Here is a 24985-nt window from a genome sequence, read left to right as displayed (position 1 = left end):
CGCTGTTAATAGCGTGTTTTTCAACCAGCGTTTTCTGCCAGCAATCTGGCGTCCAAAAAAAGCTTTTTTGAGCTCCAGTGTGCATGGAGCCTTAATCTTTGACAAAAAAAAAAAACCTGGAAGCTGATTGATTTCTATGCACAGCTGCACCAGATTTTGCACTCTACAGTTTTAATAAATCAACCCCTATGTGTCATTCTAGATGTATTACATGGAATATTCTAGATGGCCACATTTCTGCTTGAAGTACAGTCTTTAAAACGTTCACAGAAGTGCAGGCACAGACTATGGTAAGCGAGGTAAAATAGCACTGGCCATGTTGCAGTGTTTCCCTTTTAAATAGCTGTATGTGGATTCCCTTTTAAGATGTAATAGCATCTTCAACTGAGCATGCCTAGAGCACACACAGCATTGGAAAATCTATACAGACAACCTGATGATGTAAAACGTACAACATGCAGCTCTGTTTATCATGGGTAAGATTAGAACAAATATTTAGGGCAGCATCTTATTTACTGCATGCAGTCAACATTTTGTCTGTGAAAGCTGTATAAAACAGTTCAATTTACTAATGAGGGGATTGAAAATGATTGTATTTGTGTTTATTCATTGTGGCCTTTGGAAACCCCTGCAAAAGGTATGCAGAATATCTCAGGGATGTAGATGACAGTGAACTATCAGATGCTTGCTGAGCAGGAAAATGACGCAGTAAAATTAGAAAGGCATCTTATTTAGCAAGTAGATTTCAAGGGAGCAATTAACATTTCATAGCAGATAGCAGACAAGTCTTTGTTGGTTACTCACAAACTCATTATTTCCTTATCAGTTGTCATTGTTATAGTTGGATTATTCTTACCTCTACATTTAGCATTATATTTTACAGCTGTGCTTCATATGGTGCGTGTGTGTGCTATATATTTATATATATATATATATATATATATATATATATATATATATATATATATATATATATATATATATATAAGTTTGTGTGTGTGTAGGTGTGTGTGTGTATATATATATATATATATATATATATATATATATATATATATATATATACACAGTATATATAAATTATACACAGTACTATGCAAACATTTTAGGCAGATGTGAAGAAATGCTGTAAAGTAGGAGTGCTTTAAAAAATATATTGTTTTTATTTTTATAAGTGTTTATTTTTATCAATTTATAAAATGCAAAGTGAGAGAAGAAGAAAAATCTAAATCAAATCAATATTTGGTGTGACTACCCTTTAGCTTCAAACCAGCATAAATTCTTACACTTGCACACTTCATACACTTGCACAAAGTCAGGGATTTTGTAGGATTAGAGTCAAGTGTATGATTAACCAATTATACCAATATACCAATTATACCAAGCAGGTGCTAATGATCATCAATTTCATATGTAGGTTGAAACACAACCATTAACTGAAACAGAAACAGGCTTAAAACTGAATGAAGAACAGCCAAAGGTGAGGTTGTGGAAGTTTAATGTCAGAGGTCATAAACCATGGCAAGACTGAGCACAGAAAAAAAGACACAAGGTAGTTATACTACATCAGCAAGGTCTCTCCCAGGCAAAAGCACTGGGCTTCCAAGATGTGCTGTTCAAGCTCTTTTGAAGAAGCACAAAGAAATTGACGATGTTGAGCACCGTAGATACAGTGGTTGCCCGAGGAAACTTCAGTATCAGAAGATGTCCAGCAGTGCCATCAGCACATAAGTGGAGGAAAACCAGTGGGACCCAGGCACACTCATCTACTGCCCAGAGAAGTCTGGCCAGAAGTGGTCTTCTTGGAAGAATTGTGGCCAAAAAGCCATACCTCCTATGTGGAAAAAAAGGCTAAGCGACACAAAAACATTGAAACTGGGGAGCAGAAAAATAACAGCAGGTGCTGTGGACTGATGAGTCAAAATTTTAAATATTTGACTGTAGCAAAAGGTAGTTTGTTTGCGAAGGGCTGAAGAGCGGTTTAATAATGAGTGTCTGCAGGCAACAGTGATGCATGGTGCAGGTTCCTTGCAAATTTGGGGCTACATTTCTGCGAATTGGATATTAGGTCAGGATCAATGGTGTCCTCAATGCTGAGAAGTACAGGCAGATATTTATCTTTCATGCCATACCTTCATGTAGGCCTGTTATTGGCCCCAAATTTATTCTGCATCAAGACAATGACACTAAACATACAGCCAATGTAATTTAAAACAATCTTCAGCAAAAAGAAGTACAAGGAGTCCTGGAAGTGATGGTTTGGCCCCACAGAGCCCTGATTTCAACATCATCGAGTCTGTCTTGGATTACTTGAACAAACAGAGGGTTTTTAAGCAGCCTACATCCACAGAAGATCTGTAGTTAGTTCTCCAAGATGTTTGGAACAACCTACCTGCTGCGATCCTTCAAAAACTGTGTGCAAGTATACCTAGAAAAAATTATGCTGTTTTTAAAGTATTACTAAACCCACAACAGTAAAATCTGTATATGCAGCATAGCATGCTTGTTATACTCACAATGTAACTTAAGGGGTTATTCCTCTGTATTGTTTAAAAAGGCTGTTTTATCCTGTATGCACAGATCCTCCCGCTCCTGCACTGTCTATCTGGGGAAAGCCAGCTAACACAGGAATAGTAGCCAACCTGCATATGCTCAGATGTGTCTTTTATGCTGGAGAGAATAATTACTTGTTCTCAGAGATAGCCAGGTCACATGATATTAACATCACTCATGTGGGCGTGTATACAGGTTGTAGTGGAAGTCTCCTCCTACCTGAATTGTCAGGACTGGAAAAACTGTGCAGTTTATCACTGACCGTGGAATACAGATCAGCTAAAAAGGTATATAGTGGCAATATTTTAATGTAAAAAGAAGAAAAGAAGATTTATAAGCTGTGGGCACTGTGGGGGGGGTGAACTATTTTCATATTACTGGGTTTAAGACACTTTAAGACAAAGATTGGTCACACTCTAATTTTATTTGTATTCCTCTTCTGTTCATTTGCTTTGCATTTTTTTTAACTTTTAAAAATAAACTATTAACACTTTTATCTCTGAAAGCATTCTTAATTTGCAGCATTTTTTCACTCCTGCCTAAAACTTTTGCACAGTAGTGTGTGTGTATGCAAAAACTGTTTCTATTTTAGATCATTGTAAAGAAATGTACTAATTAAAGATATAAACATATTTACAGGTATATGGCTGAATGTACAATACACACTGTTGGTTACTGTGGGGATTTTGTTTTTGAAAAAGTGTATGAAGGAAAACAAAATGTCTGCCAAAACTACTTTTAAAGCAGAACTTCACCCAAAAGGGAAAGTTCCACTTTTCCTCCACCTAAACATTTGGAACATCCTTTTTTCTGGGGGTACCTTGTTTTGGCCCCCCTCCTTCCCCCGCAGCCTTCTGGGACATGTCACAGGTCCCAGAAAGCTCTGGGACCAATCAAATTGTGCAGTGCGGCTTACACATGTGCAGTGAGCAGCTGGTTGGGAAGCTGCAAACGGTCACAGCCAGCTGTTCACAGTTAGTATGCCGGTGCCAGGGACAGAAGCCCGGTGAAGAAACTGGCCAGGAGAGGTCATCGCTGGATCCTGGGGCAGGTGAATGTCCTATTATTAAAAGTCAGCAGTTTTTGTAGCTGCTGACTTAATTTTTGAAAAGATGACTGGACAATCGCTTTAAAAGAAAAGTATGGCCAAAGCTTTTCTGGAGTACACATATTTCTGCATTTCTGTGACCTTGATTTAGCTAAAGTCCACTGTCAGCTGATGCCACAGAGCCGCTCCAGATGTATCCCCGACAATAATGTCATAATCCACCCAGATTCATGACTGGCAGCTAGCTCAACCTCTCAGTGCACTGCTTGGAGATTGAGCCAGCTGCTCCCACCCTCTCCCCAGTCCAGCATTCCAGTGAGCACTTGAGGGACAATGCAGAAAGCTGCTGGCTGACAGTCACCACTCTCCCCTCAGTGAAGACCAAGAACTAAGCAATCAGCAGTCATGTAATCGCTCAGTTCTCATTCTTAAAGCCAGTGGGGACAGCTGCAGCATCAAGCCAATGCTGAAGCCACATAGTTAAGTATGTATGTTTTATTTTTGACATCGCACACGTCTCTTAACTTTGGATAGAATGACAAAGGGTAGAGCCTCAGTAAGGTTTTAAATTTCATCTGTTTTGCTGCTGGGAGATCTCCCATATTTTTTGTGCTGTCTGACATCCATCACCTTTACAGGAATTGAGAGGGAAAAAATGTAAATGTTAAAAACAGTTTATAGGTCTTTTGCCCAGGCATCCTATTCAATATTGCTTTGGACCAAACAAAACATATTTTTAATATTGGTTGTGTGTGTTCTTTTTTCCACTCCTATTAGTAATATGTAAAGCTCACTTCCAGCCAAAACTTTTATGCCCCATACACACGAGCGGAATTTCCGTCGGAAAAATCTTGGATGGTTTTGGCTTGCATACACACGGTCACACAAAAGTTCTCTGAACTTTCGACTGTCAAGAATGCGGTGACGTACAACACTAGAGCCAAGAGAATGAAGTTCAATGCTTCTGAGCAGGCATCGAGTTGTTTCCGAGCATGCGTGGTTTTTTGCACGTCGGAATTGTATACAGACAAATGGAATTTCCATCAAGAAATATTTACTTTGTGGACTGGAATTGAGCTTTAATATAAACAAAGGGGGTTATAAATAATGTTGAAGAGGAACTCCAGTCATTTTTGATAGAAAATTACATGTTTTTAACCACTTCAATACAGGGCACTTATACACCTTCCTGACCAGACCAATTTTCAGCTTTCAGCGCTGTCGCATTTTGAATGACAATTGCGCAGTCATAAAACACTGTACTCAAAGTAAATTTTTATCACTTTGTTCCCACAAATAGAGCTTTCTTTTGGTGGTATTTGATCACCTCTGGGATTTTTATTTTCTGCTAAACAAATAAAAAAAGACTGAAAATTTTGAAAAAAAAATGTTTTCCTTTATTCCTGTTACATCTCCTTGTAAATAAGTAAGTCTTCTCCTTCACTGATGGGCATTAATGGGGCTGCACTGACGGGCACTGATAAGGCAGCACTGATGGGCACCGGTGAGGTGGCACCAATGAGGTGGCACTGATGAGGTGGCACTGATGGGCACTGATGATGGGCACTAATATGCGGCACTGATAGGCGGCACTGATGGGCACTGATAGGTGGCACTGATATGCAGCACTGATGGGTACACATAGGTGGCACTGATGGCCACTGAAAGGCGGCATGGATGGGCACTTATAGGCAACACGGATGGGCACTGATAGGTGGCACAGATGGGCACTGGTAGGTGGCACAGATGAGCACTGATAGGTGACATGGATGGTCACTGATAGGTGGCACGGATGGGCATGGATGGGCACTGATAGGTGGCACTGATGTACACTAATAGATGGTACTGATGGATGCCAATTAGTGCCAGACAATAATGCCTGCCAATCAGTGATGTCCTTTGTGGGCACTGATTGGCATCCATTGTGGGCACTGATTGGCATCAATTGTGGGCACTGATTGGCATCCCTGGTGGTGACATCCCTGGTGGTCCTAGTGGTGTCCCTGGTGGTCCAGTGTGGGCATCCTCAGGGGGGCTGTGCTCATAATCAATCAGCACAGACCCTCCTGTCAGAGGAGCAGCCAATCAGCTCTCCTCTACTCACGTCTGACAGATGCGAGTGAGGAAAAGCTGATCAACGGCTCTTCCTGTTTACACCGTGTTCAGCCGTGATTGGACTCGGCTGATCACGTGGTAAAGAGTATCCATCAGAGATTCTTTACCTAGATCAGTGTTTTGGTGTGTCAGACTGACACATCGCACCATCGATCGCCACGATGCTTGCCCCCCCCCAGGGGCGCGCAGTGGCTTGATATCCTGGCAACATCATATGACGTCCGGTCAGGATATCGAAACCACTTTGCCGCCATCATTTTGCTATATGGTGGGCGGCAAGTGGTTAAGAAAACACTCGCCAGCCCAGGAGTCCAGCTCTGTCTTTCCCAGGGCTGTTTTTCTTGCTGGTCTTTGGATCCCCAGCATCATCAACTTGGTTGTGGGAGCCAGTTCCCTACTGCTCATTGGTGAAAACATGTTGCACTGTCAGATAAGTCCCACAGCCTCCTCAGACATGGGATATTTGAGTGGTTCACAGGCTGGCCAAATTTATCTGATTCTTGTCTAGGCGAGAATTGTGAAATTGGGAGCGACTATTATTAGAAAAAGGTACCCATTCTCAAAAATAAAAAATACAATGGGTGGAGGGCTCAGACATTTTAAGTGAAGATCTGCTTTAATCAAAAATATTAATTTAACCTTTTCTTATTAAGCTCTATTGGCGGTTAATATCCTTTTATATTTATCTTAGCCACAGTATCAACCAAGTTAAATTTGTAAAACTATGAATATCTGAGACAGGTCAAATCTAGACTGCTTCACTAATTTAGTGCTTCCCTATTCAACAAAAAAAATATATATAATTATAAGAAAAAAGACCTCCCCTCCCCAAGGTGCTCTGCAGATACTACTATCAATCACAGGGGAAGCTTGGATCATATTTCCTTTGGATATAAAGAACTCTGCTTTTCTGGTGTTTTTTAACTTTAATGACCTCACATGTGTCAGTGATGTGCCTCAAATGCACATGTGCTAAGATAACACCAACAATTGTAGGAAGTTTCTGATTACCAAAGGGTATCAGGAAGGGATTTTTATCCCTCTTAGAATAAAATGGACCACTACAAATGCAGATTTATATTTTCTGTTTGTCTTTTGGTTAAACTTCATGGACCTGCATCTTTTTTAACTAGGTTAACTATGCCAGCTACAAAACGCTGCATTCAAAAATACAGTATGTATGTGATGAAGAGTTGAAAAATAATATCAAAATGTTGTGGACCATGAACAACAATTGTAGTCAATGTAATTATGCATATTATATGTGTAAAAAATATATGAGCATTCTAGCATTCTAAAAGTTAACATTTTGTTGTTCCATTTCAGTTTTTTTAAAAACTGGTGGCCAGAAAGCCTGACATTTTTTGCCTGATGGGTAATGTACCAACAGCAGTAAAGCACTGCCTAAGTTACCAGCACCTCTTAAAAGAGCAAATATGGACTGGAGATGTAACCATACCTGAACAGGTACTGACATTGTCTAATCATTTTTTATTTTTTTTCACATAAGCATTAAAATTGCTAATAATAAATGAGTGTTGCGTTCAGGACCTATAATGAATGATCATTACATCAAGCAGGCTGGGGTCAGTGTCCTCTTAGTGCATTGCACCTCTATTGCAATTATTTTTTTGTAAATATGCCATTGTATTTTTAATACCGCATATCACATTAGCCATCTGCACTCCTAATTCAATTCAGTATGTAATAATCATATATTCCTCTGCTGTTGTCCTTAAATTGTAGCATTTAAATGTATTTACTGTGAATTCTTTTTTTTATTTAACTTAGTAAAATATGCTGAATATACTAAAAAGCAAATCTAAAATTTAATACTCATAAGATACATATGGAGTATGATCTACTATAGTGAATCCATATTTATGTCAGATGTATGTATTTTTTTTGGTGTGTGGGCTTTTAAAGGCCATTGTGTTTGGTATATTCTCCTATTACCACTGTAAGTTGAATTATTAATAATACATAAGGGGAGTCTTAAAGTATAGCTAAAGTCAAAACCTTGGTGTTGAATGCCTTGCCAGGTTTTCATTGATGATTTTTATCCCTTCTGAAGAGGCTCCCCTTCTTTATTGGTACCGATGACCCTTATCACCAAAATACTGAAATTTTACAGCTGCAACTAGAACTTACTTTACTTAATTTACCCTCCCTTTAGAGTGATTTCTTTTTACTTCCTGTTGTATAAACTGGATGTTTATTGTGTTGCTACATATGCATAGCACTAATAACACTCCTTTTGTTAGTCTCACAAATGTTTCGATGGCATGACAGGCATCTTAATGCAATGTTTTTAGTTAATTAACCACTTCAATACCAGGCACTTTCACCCCTTCCTGCCCAGGACAATTTTCAGCTTTCAGCTTATCAGTGCCCGTCAGTGCAGCCCCATTAATGCCCATCAGTGAAGGAGAAGACTTACTTATTTACAAGGAGATGTAACAGGAATAAAAGAAAACACTGATATGCATCACTGATACGTGGCACTGATGGACACTGATATGTGGCACTAATGGGCACTGACAGGCAGCACTGATGGGCACTGACAAGCGGCACTGATGTGCACTGACAGGCGACACTGATGGGCACTGACCGGCAGCACTGATGGGCACTGATAGGTGGCACTGATAGGTGGCACTGATTGGCACTGACAGATGGAACTGATGGCTACTAAAAGATAGCACTGATGGGCAGCACTGATGATGAGGTACTGACAGGTGTTACTGCTGGGCACTGATTGGCACTGTGGTGGGCTCTGATTGGCACTGTGGTGGGCACTGATTGGCACTTTGGTGGGCACTGAGAGATATTTTTGAGGGGGCACTGACTGGCAGCTGTTGGGCACTGATTGGCAGGTGATGGGTACATCAGATGGGATCAGCACATTGATTATCAGCACAGATCACCCCTGACAGGGAGAGCCACCAATCGGCTCTCCCTGTCAGCACGAACCGAAGAATGTAAAGAATGTTTACCGGCACTTCCTGGTTCACGCGTTGATCAACTGTGGTTGATTACAGCTGATCACGTGGTAAGAAGCCTCTGTCTGAGGCTTCTTACCACGATTGGAGATGCGGCGTGTCAGACCGTGCACTACACTACAGTGCATTGCTGTAAGATGATTGGCCAAAGCATTCACCTGACCTACATGCTTTGGCCAATCACAGCGCGCTCTGCTAAGAGAGCCATAATTGGCCAAAGGCAGGGTGCCTTTGGCCAATCATGGCCCAAGGGGGCTAAGTCCACTCCCCACACTATATAAGGCTGCTTACACGGTGGCCGTGTGTAGTGTTGTTGGTGTGGACAGAGAGATATCTTGATTTAGATTAAGCAGGCAGGTTATTCAGTTAGTGGCACTGTATTTAATATATACAGTCTAGAATATATATATATATATATATATATATATATATATATATATATATATATATATATATATATATATATATACTCTGCATCCAGTGTAGCCTATCTCTACAGTGCATTCTGTGGTGTACTGTTTCTAATACACTTCAGGCGGTGTATGATATATATATATATACATATATATATATATATATATATATATATATATATATATATATATATATATATATACTCTACTACAATTCTGGTGGTGTACACGGTGTAAAATATGGTGCAGCCGTTGTACAGTTTCTAATACAGTGCAGGTGGTGTACACAGTATCTAATACAGTGTGTACAGTTTCTACTACACTTCTGGAGGTGTACACAGTACACAATACAGTGCAGCTGTAGTACAGTTGCTAATACAGTGCAGGCGGTGTACACAGTATCTAATACAGTGTGTACAGTTTCTACTACACTTCTGGTGGTGTACACAGTACACAATACAGTGCAGTCATAGTACAGTTGCTAATACAGTGCAGGCTGTGTACACAGTATCTAATACAGTGTGTACAGTTTCTGCTACACTTATGGTGGTGTACACAGTATCTACACAGTGTAGCGTGGTGTTGCAAAACAAAATATACATCATGTTCGGAAGGCCACCAAGGAGAGGCAGATGCTCACAGGCCACTAAAAGAGGGCAAGCAGGCTTTGTGTCTACAGTCAACAGTGCTGGTCGTGGACATGGTGCATCCTCTGCAGGTGGCTGTGGGGCATGCTTGTCCTTTTTTTCTGCTGCTGGCCATGTTATTGAGCCAGAACATGCAGAAGAGTTGGTGGAGTGGATAACAAAGCCTCTGTCACTCAGGTTCAGAGTAGTTTGCCTTCCAATGCAGCTGCCAAAGCAGCCTATTCCACCGGCTCCTTGTCCACAGTCACCCCTTCCATAGCCCCACCTTCATGCACGGAGGAGTCCCTGGAATTATTTGACCACAGTGTCGGGTACATGCTGCTGGAGTATGTGCAGCGATTTGAAGGCTCCGATGTTGGTTCGCAGGTTGAGGAAGGGGGTAACGTGAGTCTAGAGATAGGGGGTACCCAAGAAGGACAAGAAACTGGCAGTCATGTTCCCCCAGCTTCAGCATACTGCCAAGTTTGCTTCAGTGATGAGGAGAGAGGGGATGATGAGGTCACTGACTGTATTTGGGTTCCTAAGAGAAGAGAGGATGAGGAGGAGGCACAACTCTAACGAGGCAGGATGTCCTCTAGGGGACAGCTTAAGGGCAGCCACCCTATTGCATCACACCGCAGAGCTCCGCAGGTGTAGGGCGCTGTTGACTCCCTGCTGACTTTTAAAAGTTCCTTGGTGTGGGCCTTTTTTGACATGTGTGCAGAAGATTGCACTGTTACTGTTTGCAACATATGTCTGAAGTGGATCAAGCATGGCCAGAACAGCAGCTGCTTGGGCACCACATGCTTGACCAGACATATGACGACCTGCCATGCAGTCCGTTGGCAATAGCACTTGAAAGACCCACATCAAAGAAAAAGGCGGACTTCTCCTTGCTCCTCATCTGGGATCTCCAACCCTACTATACCTCCAGTCCTCTCAAAAACCTGCACTGAGAGGAATGAAGGCATAGCAATAGGTGTCCTAGGTACTTGCAGCCAATCTACTAGCAGTACACCACCATCTAATTTTAGCAGGCAAATTTCCCTACCCCAGTTGCTGAACCGTAAAAAGAAATTCAGTCCCAGCCATCCACATGCTTAGTGTCTAAATGCTAGCTTGGCCAAATTGCTAGCACTGTAACTGCTGCCTTTTCAGCTGGTAGACTCTGGACCCTTTCATGAATTTGTGGAATGTGCTGTACCTTAATGGCAGGTTCCAAAACACCATTTCTTTTCACGGCAGGCCATTCCAGCTCTCTACCAGCATGTGGCAGGCAATGTTATGGCCTCGTTGGACAGGGCGGTCAGCAGTAAGCATATTACCACTGACTCATGGTCCAGCAGGCATGGGCAGGGACGTTACCTTTCCTTCACGGTGCACTGGGTAACTCTGCTGGCAGCTGGGAAGGATGCAGGACAGGGTTCAGTGTTGTTGGAGCTTGGTCTGCCACTACGCCTCCAAAATGCTAGTGGTGATTCTGCCACAGCTTTCTCCTCCACCCCCTCCTCTTCTTCTTCCTCTATGGCCTCTTCTGCAGATTTGTCTTCTGAACCAGCACTGCTCTGTAAGCGTTCAAGGGGCTACGCAAGTAGTCAGGCTAAAAGATGCCATGCGGTGCTTGAGCTGGTCAGCTTAGGGGACAGGAGCCACACTGGGGCAGAGATTCTGTCAGCTCTGCAGGAGCAGGCTCAGAGGTGGTTGATGCCACGCCAGCTTCAGCCAGGAATGGTTGTATGCGACAATGGCACCAATCTTCTTTCCGCCCTCTGACAGGTACACTTGACCCATGTTCCATGTTTGGCACATGTCCTGAATTTGGTAGTTCAGCGGTTCTTGAGCAGGTACCCAGGCTTACAGGATCTCCTGAGGCAGGCCAGAAAAATCTGTGGTCATTTCCGCCAGTCATACAATGCCAGTGCTTGGCTGGCTGACATTCAAAGGGAATGCCACCTGCGCACCAACCGCCTCATTTGTGACATGCCCACAAGGTAGTACTCAATGTTGGCAATGCTGCAGCAACTGCACATGCAGCAGAGGGCCATCAGTGACTACCTGTGCAAGTATGGCACCAGGACAGGGTCAGGGGAGCTTGGCTTCTTTTGGCCACGCTAGTGGCTACTTATCAAGGAGGCATGCACTGTCCTGTCACCATTTGAGGTGTCCACAAGGATGGTAAGCAGCGACAATGCATGCATCAGTGACACTGTCCCTCTAGTCTTCCTGTCTGTTGGTGCACGCGCTTCGTGGACAGGGCACTTGAGGTAGAAGAGCGGGAGGAAGGGGAGGACTTCCTTTCCTCTCAAGGCCCCCTTTATCCAAATAGCATTCCTGCTTGCCCGCCAAACACATAGGAAGAAGAGGAGGAGGATTGTGTCAGCATGAAGGGTTTGTAACAGACTCCGTTGATAGGCTCACATTCATAAAAATGAATCAGTCTTGGATCAGCAGCTATCAAGCACCTGATGCTGATGTGACTGATTGAATTTGCCATGGATGTGGGATCCCTTGAAGACTGCCTATGCTGACTATCCTATTCCTCCTCAATCTTGATGATGTTAACTCCCAACAATATTTTTGTTGGAATATCCACCACCCAAGGCCCAATTTTTCTGCCTCTGTTTAACAGGGGCATGTAATTACAATTTTTGATCTAATATTTTACAGCAGGGCCCATTCCTGCACCCAACAAGAGTATCTGTAAGGGGTTACAGTGTTGTTGCACCACCACCACCACCCAAGGCCCAATTTTTCTGCCCCTGTTTAACAGGGGCATGTAATTATAATTTTTGATATAATATTTCAATGCAGGGCCCGTTCCCGCGCCCAACAAGAGTATCTGTGAGGGCTTACGGTGTTGTGGCAACACCACTCAAGGCCCAATTTTTCTGCCCTTGTTTAACAGGAGCATTTGTAGTTACATAGTTACATAGTAGGTGAGGTTGAAAAAAGACACAAGTCCATCAAGTTCAACCTATGTGTGTGATTATATTATATTTAATTACAATTTTTGATCTAATATTTCACAGTAGGGCCCATTCCTGTGCCCAACAAGAGTTTCTGTGAGGGGATACAGTGTTGTGGCACCACTATCCAAGGCCCAATTTCTCTGCCCATGTTTAACAGGGGCATGTAATTACAATTTTTGATCTAATATTTCACAGCAGGGCCCGTTTATGCGACCAACAAGAGTACCTGTGAGAGGTTACAGTGTTGTGGCAACACCACCACCACCCAAGGCCCATTTTTTCTGTCCCTGTTTAACAGGGGCATGTAACTACAATTATTGATATAATATTTCATAGCAGGGCCCATTGCTGCACCCACCAAGAGTAACTGGGAGGGCTTACAGTGTTCTGGTATCACCACGAAAGGCCCGATTTTTCTGACCCAGTTTAACAGGGGCATGTAATTACTATTTTTCATATAGTATTTCACAGCAGGGCCCATTCCTGCGCCCACCAAGAGTAACTGTGAGGGCTTACAGTGTTCTGGTACTACCAACACCTAAGGCCCAATTTTCTGCAGAGTATATAGGGTAGGCCATATAGTATACATACTGCTGTTCAGAGTATATAGTGCCTGGGCGAACCCCACACCATTTTTTTTATTTGGGTGCAGGGTTCCCCTTAATTATCAATACCAGACCCAAAGGGCCTGGTAATGGACTGGGGGGGACCCATGCCGTTTTTTTCAATGATTTTCATCTACATTGCCGGGACCCGACAATACATTACAGCCGCGAGTAGTTTTAAATGACATTTTTTCCTTTAGAAATATCATTTTGCTGTGGTATTGTTATAAACACAGGGAAAATGTGCTACTTTACAGGCATACTAAGGTCACCCCCCAGGTACAATATTTAAAGGAATATTTCATTTTTATTGTTTCACTTTAAGCATTATTAAAATCACTGCTCCCGAAAAAACGTCCGTTTTTAAAACTCTTTTTTGCATTGATACATGTCCCCTGGGGCAGGACCCAGGTCCCCAAACACTTTTTATGACAATAACTTACATATAAGACTTTAAAATAAGCACTTTTGATTTTTCAAGTTCGTGTCCCTTAGACTTTAATGGTGTTCGTGTGTTTGAACAAATTTTTTGCCTGTTTGCATGTTCTGCTGCGAACCAAACCGGGGGGTGTTGAGCTCATCCCTACCCACAAGCCGTGATGAGAAAATAGGATGAGCTTCCCAGGCTGTCACCATCAAACACTTGTAAAGTCTCCCAAGTGTCAATCACACACAAGGTTTATGAAACAATGCAACCTCCATATGTGACGGAGGGCCCGTGGAACTCATCTTATGTCTAAGTCACCCTGTGCCATCCTGGCACAGGGTGAGTGAGAAAATATATCTTGGACTACTTAAAATGGGACAATAATATTTGTCCACAATATCTCCCAGGATGTATGTAGAGACTATTATTGGTTTGGTTGATTCTGAACTCAACCTGTTAATTGAGTGAGCTGATCACATTAGCCTCCAGGACTGGCTAGGAGCCGAACTGTTGATGAATAGGCTGAGGAGGGGGGAGATTGTTGTTTGTATTGTTAATTGTAATTAGCTCCAGCTATTGCGTTTATACTACTGTGTGAAGCTCGGTGCCCACAAGTCTGTCATCTGGTCTGGGTAAATTTTTTAGTTAATTAGCTCATGTTAATTATGTTAATTAGGTTACAGTTGTATTGTTAGAGGAGGTTCCAACGGCATATAAAGTCTTGTAATTTTGATTCTAAATAAAACAGTTCAAGGTAGCAACAAGCAAGTGTCGCCTTGTTTGTGCTCAGAGAGGTTGGAATATCTGATATCTGTATACAGACTGGGAGGAAGTGGTATATGACGGAAGCACTCAAGCGGAGTGTGGGACGTTCCGTGACATTGGTGGCAAGCAGCGGGAAAGCTTCCTGCAGTCTGGGACATCCAAACTTCCATCTGGATCCAAGGTCCAGATAGCAGGAGAGGAGAGGTACAGATACCAGCCGCCATGGATGAGGAATTCAGAAGGAGGTTGCAAGAGATGCAGATACAGCACAGAGGACCAGTATCGGAGCAGGTCCTGCTGGGATGGTGTGATTCTATTCGCTGCAAACTCTGGAAGGAAGTGATAGCCCGTGAGCAGCGACACCAGGGAAAAGTTCTCCCCTCCATCGAGGAAAGGTACTGGTCGCAGTACGGACTGCGGGTGCGGTTTTTGGGAGAAAAACCACACAAGAAGCAGACAGCTGAATTAAGCAGGCTGGTCTGGGCAGAGATAAAGCTGGATGAGAGCTACAGAGCCCTCCGGTGGCATGTATCCCAAGCATGTCCCTGAATAGTGGATGACAGGCCAACGGAAGGCTTAAGCTACGGCGGCTTGGGACTGTTGTATGTGAAGCTGACAGGGGACCCTAACTTTAGGAGTGATTTGGAGTGGTGGGTGGACGAAATCATGGATTTCAGAGAAGGGCTACTGAACATTTCGGAAGTGCACTGGGCACAGGAAGATTTGGAGTTTCTGGCCGTTCAGGAATGGGAGCTAGAGATCGCCTACAGACGGCTGCTAGACATTGCTCAGTGCCAGGGCTGGGCTCCCTTTGCCTGGGACTATCAGGAAATACCAGCTGACAACCCGGAAATCCTGGCTGAAGAGTCGGCAATGTGGCAGAGCAATAGTGTGCTTTGCCAACCTCCCCCACAGCTAGGGAGGCGGAGGTCTTATGGCGGATGCAGCAAGTGCTGACTGATGTTGACGATCCTGTTTCTGCATGGGATGATCTTGGATGGAGGAATGTGCCTGTCCAGCAGCATGCCAGAGAATCTGCAGCAGAAAATCTGGAGATTGCCATCCCCAAACCTGAAGTGCTAACAACCGGGCAGAGCTCTGCTAACCTCTGCCCAGCACTGATAGCATCTTCTGGATTCCATGGACAGGAGATGGTGAACCTCCATCCCCAGACACCAGTTGCAGAAACAGGGGGTTTGATAGACTTTTCTGCTGAGGAAGAACCATCGGGTGAGCCCCCAGCAGAAGAGTTGGGATTAGGGCCAAACTTCATTGTGCTCTGCTCAGCACTGATGGCATCTTCTGAGTTCCATGGACAGGAGATGGTGAACCTCTATCCACAGACATCAGTTATAGAGGTAGGGGATTTAATAGACTTTTCTGCTGAGGAAGAACAACCTGATGAGCCTCCAGCAGAAGAGCTGCTATTGGGGCCAAACTTCACTGTGCTCTGCCCAGCACCAACAGCAGTATCTGTAGAGTTACAACAAACTTCTCCAGCTGAAGATCTGGCAACCGGACAGAGAGTCCAAGACCTCTGCCCCACACCTGTGGCAGTTTCGGAGGCCCAGGGTGAGAAGGTGGCAATCACTTCCCAGCAGCAGATACAGGGGGAGAAGGGAGAGGAGGTGTGTGTTGTCCCTCCCCAACAGTTGGTCAAGGTGGAGGAAGCGGCCTTCCCTCCCCAGCAAAGATCAGTGCACCTGGGAGACAGTACCATAGACATGTCGTCCAAGCAACCAGATGAGGGAATGGAAAAGGAAGCAGCCAGCTCACCCCCCCAATGGCAGCTACACAGTTTGGGAGTGGAGGAAGCCAGCCTCCTGCCCCAACGGTTAGCCGGAGCGGAGGATACGGAGTCCCCAGCAGAAGTGTTGGCAACAGGGCAGAGTGTTACCAACCTCTGCCCAGCACCAGCAACAACTACAGAGTTCCAGGGAGGTGGGGCAGTCAGCCTCCCTCCCCAACAGTTAGCCGGAACAGATGGTGTGGGGTTTCCAGCAGAGGGGCTGGCAACAGGGCCGAGGACTGCTGGACTCTGCCCTCGACTAACAAAGGATGGATTTCCTGTGAAGGTGGATGGGACTTCAGTCTCCACCTGTATACCCCAGGGATGCTGGGCAGTGGGCCCAGATCCCCAACAGCATGACGGAGTGAGCCCAGACACCCTGTCTTCTCTCCAGCGGCAGAAAGGACTCCAGGGAGAAGGGCCAGTCCAGGTCTCTCCCCAGCGGCAGATATGTTCTCTGAGAGAGGCAGAGGTTGGCTGGGTGAGTAATGCTTTGTTTGGAACAATTTATTTGGGGTACTGTGTGGGTACAGGCAGTAGAGGACTGGAACTACTTACTAACTTCGGAGTCAACCCGTCTGGGGTCTCCTCCTGTGTTAGTCTTCTGCCGAAAGGGGAGAGATGTGACGGGAAGGCCCGTGGAACTCAGAATACATCTTATGTCTAAGTCACCTTGTGCCATCCTGGCACAGGGTGAGTGAGAAAATATATCTTGGACTACTTAAAATGGGACAGTAATATTTGTCCACAATATCTCCTAGGATGTATGTAGAGACTATTATTGGTTTGGTTGATTCTGAACTCAACCTGTTAATTGAGTGAGCTGATCACATTAGCCTCCAGGACTGGCTAGGAGCCGAACTGTTGATGAATAGGCTGAGGAGGGGGGAGATTGTTGTTTGTATTGTTAATTGTAATTAGCTCCAGCTATTGTGTTTATACTACTGTGTGAAGCTCGGTGTCCACAAGTCTGTCATCTGGTCTGGGTAAATTTTTTAGTTAATTAGCTCATGTTAATTATGTTAATTAGGTTACAGTTGTATTGTTAGAGGAGGTTCCAACGGCATATAAAGTCTTGTAATTTTGATTCTAAATAAAACAGTTCATGGTAGCAACAAGCAAGTGTCACCTTGTTTGTGCTCAGAGAGGTTGGAATATCTGATATCTGTATACAGACTGGGAGGAAGTGGTATATGACGGAAGCACTCAAGCGGAGTGTGGGATGTTCCGTGACACCATATATAAATGGTCACATGAGCATAGGGAAATTCCACAAAGAAATTGTGCAATATGGTATCTGAGCACAAGATGGTGATATTAGCACTCTTCTGGAGGGTACTTTACTATTTGAGCACAAGATGGGAATATTGAGCACTCTCTGATGATTAATTGAGCTAAAGGCTATTTTTTTCTAAAATCCAGCTCCCCTATGTACCAATATACCAATAATCTACCTTTGTTGTAGTAAAATAAAAGCTTTCTTTGATATTTAGAACAAAGCTTTACCTTAGCACTTGCTGTATTTCGTACAAAGCTACAGAGACTACCTGGTATGGATTTGGAAGGGAGAAACCAGTAAAACACAGGAAGGAGTTTACCAGCTGACCCTCTTTACCCATCAGCTATGTTTTCAAAGCATCCCCGGCATCTCTCCATGTGTGCATTTGCCTGGCTTCCCCAGGTCCCCTTCATGGGCTCAGGCTGCATGCTAAACTCCCTGGGGTAGCATGCAACCCATGGGACACCACTGATGTAGTGCAAGAGCCTGCCTGATTGGATACAGAGTGATTGTATAGATGGTGTGTCTTATTATATTGTTATAGTAAATCTAAAGGAGATTGTACAGAGACTGTGCAATCAGATTGTATAGTGTATGGCCACATTAATACACCTAAAATTACCTAGTGGTGCTTTCAGTGTCATTAATTGTTAACGGCACACCAAACACAGAAGCAAACACACATTTCACCACATGAAGAAACAGGTGCCAAATGCAGTAAAAAAATTGCAACTTGCACCACTCCAAAATGTCCCAAAAGCTACTTTGCCACGTGTAGCACAGCCCATTGAAATGAACAGGCTGCCCTATGTGTGTCACTGGAAAAACAAGCCAAAAAACATGCGCTCCCACTACTCTAGGTGTGAATGGGGCCTGAAAGTGAAATTGTTGAGTTTACAGAAGAATATTAAGGCTTCATTTACATCTGTGTGTTTCCAAACGAATAGCAAATGACACAGAAAATGTGTGCTTTGCCAAGCGTTTCAGAAAAGCTGCAAATGTGCATCGTGCTTGTATTGTCATTATATGTTAAAGGCTCCCCAAGTGTGGCAAACACACCAAAAACTGCAGTAACGCATCACTCCAAAAAAAGTTCTGGAGCTTCTCTGGGGTGATTGTTGCGTGAAGGGCAGCCCATTCAAATAAATGGGCTGACCAATGCGTGACGAATGAAAATGCTCCAAAACACCCAAAACAAACACATGCAGGAATGTGAGTTTTTGTTACGTGGAGATGTGAACAAGCTTCTCCATCCACTCTGTCCTATGTATAAAGATGGCCATACACTATGCAATCTGATTGTAAAATTGCCTTTAGAGTTACCAGGACTATGAAATAGAAGGACACACCTGAACAATCCATTCAATTTGTATAAAATCAGGCAGGCCCTTGTACTACATAGCTGTTGCGAGGTCTAAAGGAGATTGTACAACCAGATTGTAGGGAATAGGTGGAAGGTAGTATTGTAATGAAGAAGGTGTGGTCCAGAGTGGTGAACACACCCTATCACACCATCGTCTGTGATTCAACAAGAAAGTGAAGGCTTCTGGGAGATGGACTACAGGAAGTGAATACTGAGATAGATCTACAGGAAGTGGTGGAATCTGAAAATCATTTTAAAAATACAAATTAAAAACAAATTACTTTATTATGGAAGTGAAATTCTACCCCAAAAGGTGAACTTATCCTTTAACTGCTTGTGTTGAGCTAAGAAAGCCGTAGATAGCATTGGTGTAACTATTTAAAGGATGTTTCTCTTAGCCAATGAAATGTGATTATCCTGGGCCAGATATTTCTAAACATCTCAGTATGGGCCTGTATCCGTGCCCCTGATTATGTCTTTTGTGATAAAACCGGCATGGTGGACATGAATATGCGCTACTAAGCATGTTCAAAAGAACAGCGGCCATCTTTGATTCTGGAATTCCATGTTGCTGTACCATGTGATATGCTGTGTTACTTCAGGACATTTGTAAGTGCTTAGACTTAATAAATTCTATTTTATGGGCAGTTTTACGCTATGTGGAGTGTCCCTTTCATCATATGTGCATTGGTCTTGATGAGCTAATTCCCAGTGGTGCAGCAGTTGCCTGCAAGTTGTGGATGTATATGGTGAAAATTTAAAGCAAAATTCCTGGTGTCTCTGTGGATGAGTAGAGGCTGGAGAGAGTGCAATTTCTCGGTGGAATATCCCTATGTGCATTTGACCACTTTTATATGGAGGATCGCATTATTTGGTAAGCCTTGTGTGATCAATGAAACCTGGGAGACTTCACAAGTATTTGATGGTGAAAGCATGTGGAGCTCATCCTATTTTCTCTTTTTATTCTGTCCTGGTGTATTTTCTACTGTATATAGTAATTCCTGGACTTTGTTGATTTATTTGTTTATTACTATGACATCACAGTTTATGGAATGCATTTTGATTACACATATTACTGTTAACAATAGACATGGGGGGATAGGCCTATGACCACATCACCCTGAATGTGCCTGAACTCATTTGATCTCGGAAGTTAAGCAGGGTTGGACCAGGTTAGTACTTGGATGAAAGGCATTGGGGGCAATATCTTGGTGATTCATATGATTATTTTTCATTACTATTTATGTTTTTATTTACTCCTTTTTATTATTGTGTCTTCTTTTTAAGGAGCCTCATGAAACAGGCCTTCCTCAACATGTCAAGATAGTAGAAGTTGGACCAAGAGATGGACTACAAAATGAAAAGGTAAAACACCACAAGATGAGTGTATTGGAGAAAGAGCGGGGCTCTTAAGGGCCAATTCACATGAGATACTGTACAGTTGGATGAATTTTTTACTTCTTTGTCAATGTAACAGTGTAAAATCCAGGTTATTCTATGGGCATAGTTCACACTGTTGCAGTGCAAACGTTAAAAAACGTGTGTAAACAGAACTTTGGATGTGTCTCCTCATGTCAAGCACCTGCACTCCACCTCCACATACGCATAGCTATTCATATGTTAATTGATTTTGGCTACTGTTATGTTTCACACCTGTCTTTAGTCCACTTTTGGACCAATGCCTATTTTTATTGTATCATACATTGTCTAATAAAATAACATGTTTAAAAAAAAAAAAAGCGTGTAAACGTGCTCAAACATACAATGCCCATAAAAGCCAAAAGAAAGGTAGAAGAAGGAAGTAGCCTCAAAGCACAAACACATAGGGAAAACCGCATTGCAAGTGTGTACAAATGCGAATTAAATGTGTGACAACGTCCACGAAAAAACGCACTGTAAACATTCAGCTTCTGGATTGAATGAGTCTTAAGTAATTTATTTTGAAGACCAAATAAAAAATGTGTTTCCACATTGGGACCCAAGAAGAAAATTATTACCAAAATGTAAGCAAGGCCAAACAAAGATTAGTGACAAAGGAGCGAATAATAATTAAAAAAAAAAAAACACGAGCAGTACATTTTTTGTGTTTCTATTCATGTGCATTTCTTATTTTTTTATTTTTAAGTGAAAAGCTAACATATTGGTTTTAAAACAACAAGTACTGTATAATTAAAAGCAAGATAGATTCCTGAGTGTCATTCCAATTGGCTTTTGAAAGAGCCGGAGCATCCCTGGGCATCTCAAAGAGCAAATATTTGGTTTAGCCACACTGTGCTTACAGTAGGAGAGGCTTATGTATGCACAAATGTGTGCAACAAAAAAAAGACTCTTTGTTTTTAACATATATATATATAGATATCTATATATAGATATCTATATATAGATATAGATATCTATATAATTTTTTTATTTTTTTTTTGATGGCCATCCGGTAAGTGTACTGGCAAATTTTTGTACTGTGTTTGCTCTTTGAACATTCTTTCTATATGCATCTTACTTTAAAAAGCTAGTTGTACTATAAGTTGATTGATCAATTTACATTTTTGTTTAGTTTGCTGTGTTTAGTGCAGGGACAAATTAGAGGCCTTCAACTGCCACTGTTTTTAACCAAAATTGTTAAACAGTGTAAATGTGTTTTTTTGCTGGCCAACTGGTAAGCGTACTGGGAAAATTTTGTATTGTGTTTTTTTTGTTTTTCCATGCGCTTCTCCTTTAAAAAGCTAGTTTGGAGCAGTTGCCAGTTTTGAATCAAGTGTAAAGGTAAACCTTTTGTTTTTGTTGTTTTGTATAGAGTGGAGAGGGCTTAAACCCCTTTCAGGTTTTCATTGCTGTCTGTGTCCCTGTTAGGGCGATTCACCGTCTCTATTTGTCCTGTTTACTGTAATCATCGAAAATAAAAGTAAAAGAAAATCTCAAATTTTGAGTTGACACTAGTTCTGGTGACACCCTGGGATTCCCTCGCTTTGGAGAGATTTTTTCTCATTTCCTGTTTTAGCTATAGGGCAGGAAGTAAAGAGAAATTTCCCCTATGGGACACTAATGGCAAAATGTACAAAAACTGGCATGGGTTATAACCCTCTCTTACATTATTCAAAATGAAAAAAAACGTTTTGGCTTTAGTTCCACTTCAATGTGTCACAACAAAAGTCTCACAGACACATTTATTTAGCAGAGTAATGTTTTTAAATGGAAATTCTTTCATTATATATGCTTTTTCTGCACACAAAGAGCTAACACTATGTCTGATCATACCTTTAAAGAAGAAGTTAATTAAAAATATTGAGCACTATTTAGCATCCAGTGTGGAATAGAGAACATACAGAGAGAGAATACATAATAAGGTGGAATAGGGAAAGGACAGTTTGGAATATGGAATGAGACAGTGTGGATTTGGAAATGCACGGCACAAACTACAGAATGCAGTGGTGGGTACTCTGGAATGCACAATAGAAAGTGCGGAATTAGATGATATGGAATAAGGAAACAAATAGTGCAGGATCAGGCATTCTGCAAGAGGTAATGCACAGTTCAGTGTATAAAATAGGGTGATGCAGAATAGGTAACACACAGTGCAGAGTACAGAACAAGGTGGTGGGTAATTGGGAACCCACAGCACAGAGTATGGAATGAGGCAGAGGGGATAAGGAAACGCACAGTGTGGAGTACAAAATTAGGTGGTGAAAAGGAACCACAAAGCACAGAGTACATGAAAAAGTGGTTTGGCATATCGAACATACAGAACAGAGTAAAGAATTAGGCATAGGAATTGCACAGTGCAAGGTATGGAATGAGGTGTTGTGAAATAGGAAACACACAATCCGGAGTACAGAAAAAGGTGAGGGGAATACAGAATACACTGTAATACACTGAGGAATAAGGAACACACAGGGGTTGATTTACTAGCACTGGAGAGTGCAAATCTGGTGCAGCTGTACATGGTAGCCAATCAGCTTCTAACTTCACTCTTTAGCTTTAGTAAATCAACCCCTCAGTACAGAGTACTGAATTAGGCAGTGTGGTATAGACAATATACAGTGCAGAGTACAGAATGGTGTGGTCTTAGTTAGGGAACACACAGTGCAGGTAACAGAATGAGGTGGTGGAAGATACAGTAGGGAACACACTGTGCAGAGTACAGAATAAGGTAGTGTTTTTGTTTTCCTTTATAGGAATTTGTGCCTACCAATATAAAAATTGAATTAATCAACCGCCTTTCAGAGGCAAGGCTGCCTGTTATAGAAGTCACCAGTTTTGTATCTTCAAAATGGGTACCACAGGTAAGATGTTAATTGTACATGTACAGTATACAGTATATTAATATAGAATGAAGAGACCTCTATGTAGTTTATTTATCAGAGGAATAGGAAGTGCTCACTTTGCCAAGTAAGGGTACATTTTTTTAAATAAATAAAATGCATTTGTTTTCTTTTGCTTGCACACATTTTGATGTTCTTGGTAAATATTTATTCAGGATTTTAAGTGATATAGTTTCAAAATGACTTTTCATTAAAGAAAATGTGAGTATACATTGGAAAAGGAAAGGTACAGTTAGCTTATAATTGAATATAAACTTTTTTAAACCTATCAAATAGTGGTTAATGTATAACTGACAACATGGTCAGTATTGAGATAATCAAGAATGAGGGTGTCATAATTTATAATGTTATATGACAACACTGTGTAGAGAGGTAAATAGAAAGGGGATCATGTTGGGAGTGCAGATTATATAGATAAGGTAAGCTAAAGAATTGTCAATTCAAGTAAGAGGTAAGCATTTAGGATAAGTGAGCCAAGGATCCCAATTTCTATAGAATGTGGGAATTCAAAGGTGGGTCTTAGCATACATATATTGCATCAGACAATGGGTATTAAGGATATAGATAACTTCCGCAATAGAGGGAGGGTTAGGAGATTTCCAATCCTAGCTATTGCCAGGCGTGTGGCAATAAAGATATGGGATACAATGGTGTGAGTAAAGAGGTTCCAGGATGTCCACAATTTCTCCAGCAGATGTTAGAGGTGGTAAGGTAGATCCTTGCAAGTTTAGAAAGAGTAAGGTACCAGCCATGAAGAAATTTCTGAACAGATTCCCAGTGGAGTATACATCTGGTTATTTTTAGTGGCATTTGAAGAGATCGATATCATTAATGAGATAAATAGATGCAATTTTGGAGTTGTTCCCAGTGTAGCATCGCAGAGTTCTTTGGTTTAACCACTTCAGCCCCAGAAGGATTTACCCCCTTCCTGACCAGGGCACTTTTTGCGATACAGCACTGTCTCGCTTTAACTGACAATTGCGTGGTCGTGCGACATTGCACCCAAACAAAATTAACGTCCTTTTTTCCCACAAACAGAGCTTTCTTTTGGTGGCATTTGATCGCCTCTGCGGTTTTTATTTTTTGCGCTATTAACAAAAAAAGAGCAACAATTTTGAAAAAAACGCAATATTTTTTACTTTTTCCTATAATAAATATCCCAAAAAATATGTAAAAAAAATATTTTCTTCCTCAGTTTAGGCTGATATGTATTCTTCTACATATTTTTGGAAAAAAAAAAATCGCAATAAGCGTATATTCATTGGTTTGCGCAAAATTTCTAGCCTCGACAAAATAGGGGATAGTTTTATGGCATTTTTATTTTTAATTTTTTTTTTCGTATTAGTAATGCTGGTGATCTGCGATTTTTATCGGGACTGCGACATTATGGCGGACAGATTGGACACTTTTGACATTATTTTGGGACTGTTGTCATTTATGCAGCGATCATTGCTATAAAAATGCATTGATTACTGTCTAAATTACACTAGCAGTGAAGGGGTTAACCACTAGGGGGAGGTGAAGGGGTTAAGTGTGTCCTAGGGAATTATCCTAACTGTGGGGGGGAGGGGCCACACCTCACATGACAACGATCACTGCTCTCGATGACAGGGAACAGTGATCTCTGTCCTGTCACTAGGAAGAACGGGGTAATGCTTTTTTTTACAAAAGCATCTCCCCGTTCTACCTCTCTGTGACACAATCACACAGTCATCGAG

At 42.1% G+C, this 24985-nt stretch overlaps 1 protein-coding gene across 3 annotated transcripts in view; it reads left to right on the top strand.

Annotated features, from left to right (window-relative positions):
- Positions 1–328: 328 nt before the first annotated feature.
- HMGCLL1 (3-hydroxy-3-methylglutaryl-CoA lyase like 1) overlaps positions 329–24985 on the top strand; it is a 129062-nt gene continuing 104405 nt past the window's right edge. For all 3 annotated transcript variants that reach the window (XM_073626686.1, XM_073626684.1, XM_073626685.1), the window contains exons 1-4: positions 329–476; positions 7043–7183; positions 20239–20316; positions 23121–23228. In XM_073626686.1, coding sequence (XP_073482787.1) covers positions 7088–7183; positions 20239–20316; positions 23121–23228 — 282 coding nt within the window. In that variant the 5' untranslated portion in view covers positions 329–476; positions 7043–7087. The remainder of the gene's footprint in view (positions 477–7042; positions 7184–20238; positions 20317–23120; positions 23229–24985) is intronic.

This window comes from Aquarana catesbeiana, linkage group LG04, assembly GCF_042186555.1.
Source record: "Aquarana catesbeiana isolate 2022-GZ linkage group LG04, ASM4218655v1, whole genome shotgun sequence".
NCBI lineage: Eukaryota > Metazoa > Chordata > Amphibia > Anura > Ranidae > Aquarana > Aquarana catesbeiana.
The sequence above is the reverse complement of the archived record's forward strand: the minus strand, read 5'-3'. Positions and strand labels throughout refer to the sequence as shown.